The 7,386-nt window shown below is 31.1% G+C and overlaps 1 protein-coding gene across 1 annotated transcript; it reads left to right on the top strand.

Moving 5' to 3' along the window:
• Positions 1-5,240: 5,240 nt before the first annotated feature.
• On the top strand, positions 5,241-6,921 carry LOC124922642 (protein cornichon homolog 4-like). The gene is made up of 5 exons (XM_047463361.1): positions 5,241-5,453; positions 5,844-6,025; positions 6,100-6,222; positions 6,307-6,364; positions 6,655-6,921. Exons 1-4 carry the CDS (start codon positions 5,382-5,384, stop codon positions 6,329-6,331), a joined length of 402 nt encoding a protein of 133 aa, XP_047319317.1. The 5' UTR covers positions 5,241-5,381; the 3' UTR covers positions 6,332-6,364; positions 6,655-6,921.
• The last annotated feature ends 465 nt before the right edge of the window (positions 6,922-7,386 follow it).

Here is a 7,386-nt window from a genome sequence, read left to right as displayed (position 1 = left end):
CAATGAACAAAGTCTCCACTATCTTTAGTGTCCCCATCTACCGCCTTTGTAGGGTCTTCAATATTTAAACAACCATCTTCATTAGGAACAACTATCAAGGAATTATATACAATATCCCAATCTGCAGCCTTTGGAGGATCTTCCATATTTACATAACCCTCTTCAGTAGGCTCAATGGCTGGGGGACTTTTATTTGTAAGGTCTTTATTCACTTTGAAATGTTTTTTGTACACTTCTGACTTTGTAAAATTCAGGATACCGACCTTAAGAATATGCCTAGGATCGATGTTGAGTTTCTCCAACTCGCTTGATAAATATAATAACTATTGTGCCATATCTTTAAAAATTTGGGTGACTTTGGATGTTAACATTTGTAGATTAAAATAAGAATAGTTTATTAGTATCAACAACGTGTAAGTATATACAAATGACAGTAAATTTATTAATTCAGTACATTTTCTTTGTTTGTTGGAGTATCATTCATCATCTCATGTTCTGGTAATTCCAAATAATGATCTGGAATCTTAGGTAGAGGTGATTCCAAATCATTAAGTGGTAGACGTACCCTGACCCTCCCACGTCCAAAACCACCTGCTCGAGATTCTAACATCCTGATCTCTGACAATATGGTGTCATCCCAAACAGAGATGATTGGAAAAGACCTCCGATAAGAATGTCATACACCATTTACAACAACACAATCGAGGTAGCACAACTAAAAGAAAAAGGAAACATGTTAGTGAATATTTAATAACTATCAAACCGAAACAAGAGAATTCTTATAAGTTAATAGAAGATTTACCAATAAAAAGGTTAGAGGTCCATAAAAAAAGATTGTTGATTTTTTTGTTGATATTTTTTTCCATTTTCGGACACTTTCTTGTAGTGTGAATTTGCACTAGTTAATGTTCTTTATGTTCTCAACATCCATTAAGGATTTGAGAATTTGAACCTGCATTAATATAATAAATGTGCAAGTATTCACAAATACAAATAAATATATAATAGATTTGAAAAAATATTTACCTGTATCTTGAATTTTGAACTATACATAAAAAACTTGAGACAACATAGACAACGAAGTCAATTTTGAAATCGTTGTCTGCACTTCTGTTATTTAATATTATAGCTATCATAGAATTTTTTCAAGAGCTCCAGTTGATTCACTTCTGCCCCATCTTACCCTCCAAGACCTCAAGAATGCATAAAAATTAGGGTCATGTATGTCCGTCCCAATGGACTCAACTATGTCCATTGACCCTCTAGGAAGGTTGAGCACAGACTAGACAAGGTCTTCATCGATAAGGATCTGATCACCGTTGACCAATACCAGAGAACTCTCCTCGGGGTCGAAAATGGTCACTACATGTTTGGATAAATGAATAGGGAACATGGAGACACCCAATGTAAGAAGAGAACCAAACCTGATTTTCTTTACAACTTCCTTCTGCTCTTCAGTAAGTTTTTGAATCATGTTGAAAAGGCCATTTGGGGAGGTTCTGGTTTTAAAAATTACTTTCCTTCTACTTTTAGGGGATTTGGTATTTCTTCATCGAGAGGTGTAGCTGTAGTTGTAGAAATGAGAAGAGACGTTGATTCAACAGTTTTCGATGACTTCATATTCCTCTTCCTTTCATATTGATTCCCTATATCCCTACAAAACAAAATTTTCAGTAAAAGAAGAAAATGCAGTAATTTACAAATGAAATGCAATACACTAGTGTAACACTAATTAAAATACTAAAAACACAATATTAATCAAAATACACTACCTCTCTGATTTATCGTCAGTGTTATTGTTGGATACATGAATGATTTCATTGATGTTGTTAAATACCGCAAATACGATTTATTGGTTGTTGGATATTTCCACGAGCATGTTGTTGTTGTTGTTTTGTGCCATTTTCGCAAGAAATCTTCGCAGCGGAGAAGAATAGTCCTTAGGTTTGAAAGTTGAAAGTTGATTTTGAGAAAGAAAGTGAATAGTGGGAGTGCAACGGGAAAATTTGTATTTATTTCTTTAGTGAGTGAAGTTAGCTTCACATTTATTTAATCCTATCAGTGTTGTAAATAGAAATAAAGAAAGCATCACTAGGTAACGCTTGTTTCACTCCTATTAGAGTTGTAAATAGAAATGAAGCAAACATCATTAGGTAGCGTTTGTTTCACTCATATTAGCGTTGTAAATAGAAATGAAGCAAGCATCACTGGTTAGCGCTAGTTTCATTCCTATCCGCGCTGTAAAAATGTAGTGAAGAAAGTTTCACTACGCTTGTTTCACTCATATAAGCATTGTCAATACACCTAATGAAGCAATCAAACTTCACTAGTTAGCGCCTGTTTCATCCTTTTTAATTCTCTAGTAGGGATTACCTGAAGTTATAAATGATTTTAGATGACTGTGTTAGTGATTTTACATGAAATTTCTTAAAGTCATATAAATTTATAAAATAAAGTTAAGCGAAGGAATTGAATAGCGTCTCGCTTCATTCAACTTTACATTGCGCTCTCATTAACCCATAAATAAATCCGGATTCCGGATATCTCTTTCTTTATTCCAACCCGCGACTTGATTTAATAATAAAATATTGAAGCGGTATCTGATTAGTCTAGAACCGGGGAACACCAGAATCGGTAACAGAAGAAACAGACTACTAGGTGCTTTTGATGCGCCTTGTTTGTTTGAATTCTTTTTAGGGGCTAGGCATCTACGTCTGTGTCTTATTTGAACATTTATTTTTTCTTTTCTATCAATCTGCAAAATAAAAACCCAAGACAAATTAATTAAAAGAAGATAAAATTCTTTTGACGTCTTTTTAATTTGTAAAAATTTTATTTTATCTAGGAGTGAGCAAACGGGTAAACCCAACCCGTATTAACCAACCCATATTCAATCCAAATTAAATTTATCCAACCCATAACTCAACCCATATTATTTACTAATATGAGTTGGGTATGGGTTGGGTTGGGTAACCCAGATTATTTTTTTATTTTTTCATTTAACATGTATTTGACTCATTTAACACATTTTTATCCGTTTAACACGTTTTTGACATTTTTTTACACGTTTTAAACATGTTTAACACGTTTCCATGTTTTTGGTACGTATTGACACATTTTTGACACGTTCAACACATTTTTCACGTTTTTGACACATTTAACACGTTTTTTTTGCATGTTTTCACTTTTTTTTTACACATTTAACACGTTTTTGATACATTGAACACGTTTTTTTTATGTTTTTGACATGTTTTGACACGTTTTTGACACGTTTGACACATTTTTCACGATTATGACACATTTAACATATTTTGACACGTTTTTCACGTTTAATACATTTTGACACGTTTAACATGTTTTTCACGTTTTTGACACGTTTAACACGTTTTTAACTTGTTTAATACGGTTTTTCATGTTTTTGGCGCGTTTAACATGTTAAACATGTTTTTCACGTTTTTGACACGTTTACCACGTTTTTAACATGTTTAACACGTTTTTCATACATTATTCACGTTTAACATGTTTTGACATGTTTAACACGTTTTGACACGTGTAACATGTTTTTCACACGTTTAACACGTTTTTCACATTTTTGGCACGTTTTGACACGTTTAATATATTTTTGACATGTTTAACACGTTTTTCATAATTCTGGCACGTTTTGACACGTTTAACACATTTTTGACACGTTTAACACGTTTCTCACATTTTTGGCACGTTTTGACACGTTTAACACATTTTTGACATGTTTAACACGTTTCTCACATTTTGACACGTTTAATACGTTTTTCACATGTTTAATGTTCCAAAATGTGAAAAACGCGTTAAACATGTCAAAAACATGTGAAACGTGCTAAAAACGTGTTAAAACTTGTCAAAACGTATTAACGTGCAAAAAACATGTTAAATATGTCAAAAATATGTAAATGTGCAAAAACATGTTAAACGTGACAAAAATGTGAAAATCGTGCCAGAAACGTGAAAACCGTGTTAAACATACCAAAATGTGTTAAATGAGCCAAAATGTGTTAAACAAGGTCAATATGTCAAAAATATGTTAAATGCGTTAAAAATGTGTTAAACATGTTAAACATATCAAAAACGTGTTAAACGTGTTACAATGTCAAAAATATATTAAACGTGTCAAAAACGTGAAAACCGTGTTAAATGTGCCATAAACGTGAAAACTGTGTTAAACTTGTAAAAAAACGTGTTAAACATGTCAAAAACGCGTTAAACGTGAAAAACATGTTAAACTTATCAAAAACGTGTTAAACTTATCAAAAACGTGTTAAATGTATTAAATATGTCAAAATCGTGTTGATCATGATAAAAATGAGTTAAACGTGACAAAATTGTGGAAAATGTGTTAAACATGTGAAAAACATGTTATTAGTGTGAAAATCAGAAATTGTGTGAAACGTATTAAACATGTTAAAATCGTGTTAAACGTGCCAAAAACATGAAAACGTGCTAAAAACGTGTTAAACATGTGAAAAACTTATTAATTGTGTCAAAAACGTGTTCGAATTGAAGTTGGAAGATGATTAGTTTATAATTGGATTAATAATAAAGAATTAAATTAAATTTTTATAATTTGGGTAATTTGGGTAACTCTAACCCAATCCAAATTAAATCCAACTCAAACTCAACTCAACTCATATTCAATCCAACCCAAATTAACTTACCTAAATTAATATTTTGGATTTAGGTTAGGACCGAGTTTGGATAAACCCAAATTATGCTCACCCCTAATTTTATCTTAATAAAACTAAAAATTTAATTATAATCCTAAGGCCTAAAATATGAGTGTATATTCATTATAGTTGACTAATATATCATATACACTAATTATAGTCGATTTATATATCATATACATTTAATATTTAATTCCTTAATTATCCATATAAAAAAACTAGTTGATTAATTCTCCTCCACTATACATGACATCCATCCCAATATAGTCATTCTAATATATGTATTTTTCATTAATTTTAATAATTTACTATATAATTAATAATATATTTATCACTCAACATTTTAAAACATCTTCTATTTAATAAAAGAAAGAAAAAAAAAAAAAAATCAATTTTAATATATTTTTTCATAATAACCATTTATCGAACTAGGCTTAAAGTTTATTTGAAAAAGTGTTTTGACAATTTTATACAGCTAACCTTCTTGGTCTGGTCTTTAAACTTAAAAATGAAAAATAACTTGTTAAGATTCAAATAAGGAAATCTGAAGACGGTTATTTGAAAACACAGACTTGCTCCGGTTGGTTCGAACATATCCCTCCGCTGTCGTCGTCGTCTAGTCAACGAACTCTCAAGCACGATCCTAGTTCAGATCACTGCGTACTCCGGCCACAGATAGATACTATGATAGAACTGTGGATATGGCTAATCTCCTTCTTCCTAATCATGGCCATTTTCTGCATAACATTTTTCCAGGTAATAAATATATCGATCGATCAATGTTTGCGTCACTTCAAATCTTCTGTTTCCTTCTTTCAAATTGTAGAATCAAACTATTACCCATTCGTTATTACTACCTTTTCTTAATTCTAGGGCTTCGGATATTAACGAATTGAACCTATTGATGAATCTCTATGTGAAGAAATATTTCGTCCATTGACGTTGACTATTGAATAATTTTGTGAGGCAAGCATTATGGTGTAGTAATTTAGCGTATTTCCTATTTGGGGAAATCTTATATAGGCTTTTAATGTCATCTGATTATGCAATTCCTTTCCTATTGTTTGTTCCACTTTGTCATGGTTTTAATGGGATTTTGGATTTTCTATGAAGTAGATGTTAACTGTATAAAAACCCTGATCACAGATTATATGCCTGGCTGACCTCGAAATTGATCATATCAACCCGTATGATTCGACATCGCGAATAAACAAGGCTGTTTGGCCAGAGTTCATTGCTCAAGGATTCTTAACTTGCCTTCATCTTTTAAGTGGCCATTGGTTGATGTTTCTTTTCTGCCTTCCATATTTATACTATAATATCAGACTGTAAGTCTCTCTTTTTTTTGCCCCATCTTTGAAACTAGAACAAAAAACTCGATTTTGAGATGATTCTTACTCAGGTATACTCGGAGACAGCATTTAGCTTACGTAACCGAGATTTTCAGTCAACTATCATGGCAAAAGAAACAAAGGATTTGTAAACTTGTTTACCTTGTTGTACTCCTCTGTATCTCATTGTTCAGGTACAATATAAGGAAAGTGTATTAATTTGAGCATATGACAAGATTTCTCTTGGCATTTACTTGATTGTTTTTTGTTCATTTTAGGGCAATTTGGAACATTGTTGAATAACTTGCTTGAGATCATGCTGCTGAGCTAATTGTGGTAAGATGAACTATGTTTTTTAGAAACTTAATCAATATGATTGTTCTGGCTTGAATTTCCCATTTTTGTTTTCGTGTAAATTTCCTAATCTAGTTCATGACATGGAAATTGAGGTGAACATTATATGATTCACCTGATATATGGTCTTGCAGAATTGATTTTGCTGTATGTATATAATTGCTGGGATGAACGAACAAACTACTTTTGCGGATATAAACCAACTTGAAACTATTGAAACATGTATCGTTTATTGATTTATGTGTTTAACTAATGTTTTTTGTTTGTTTCAGATATGAAAATAAGCATGTACATGGATAAAGAAATTTAGGCTTTGTATTATTGCGTGTTTCTGTAATTTGTTCAGCACTTCAACTGTTTTCTTGTTCAATTTGAAGAATTTATATGCCTTTCAGTTATTATCTATTTATTGATACATTTATTCAATTAAAAAGCTTTATTTGAACAATTATTATTTGTTATTATAATTTCTTAAACATGATTCATATTGTTATATCTTTTGTATTGTTACTCAAAGTTATTCATTCAATATTTTATTGTAGCACAGATCACTAAAATTCAGTGTTTTGAATGAAAAATCAGGTTCTTTTACAATATTCTTAGATAATCTTTGGTAGGAGTAATATTAGGATAATACAACCTAATGTTCTGTAATGTAGTGACTTGTCTACCTAAACACTTATACATCTTTGTATACCAGCAAAGAACACAAATCACATTTTAAAAGTAAAAACATAATTAGTTAAGAGATTTAATCTACTTTATGAAATAAAAAATCTTGTTGATAAATGTATAATATGGCACATGGAAATAAAAAAGCACATCTCATGCTTAAATGTTCCAAAGTTAGTCATAGGTCACGGTTTGTACATGTAAGGTTATACTAACTTCTTTGTACATATCCTAATTGAGAACAAATATAAATGAACAAAGGGTATTTTAATATTAACAACTAGTTGTTGATCATCCTAAATAACTTGTTTCTTACTACAATTTATTGTTAA

This window comes from Impatiens glandulifera, chromosome 1 (genome assembly GCF_907164915.1).
Source record: "Impatiens glandulifera chromosome 1, dImpGla2.1, whole genome shotgun sequence".
Classification (NCBI taxonomy): domain Eukaryota; kingdom Viridiplantae; phylum Streptophyta; class Magnoliopsida; order Ericales; family Balsaminaceae; genus Impatiens; species Impatiens glandulifera.
Note: the sequence above shows the minus strand (reverse complement) of the source record. Positions and strands in the feature narration are given on the sequence as shown.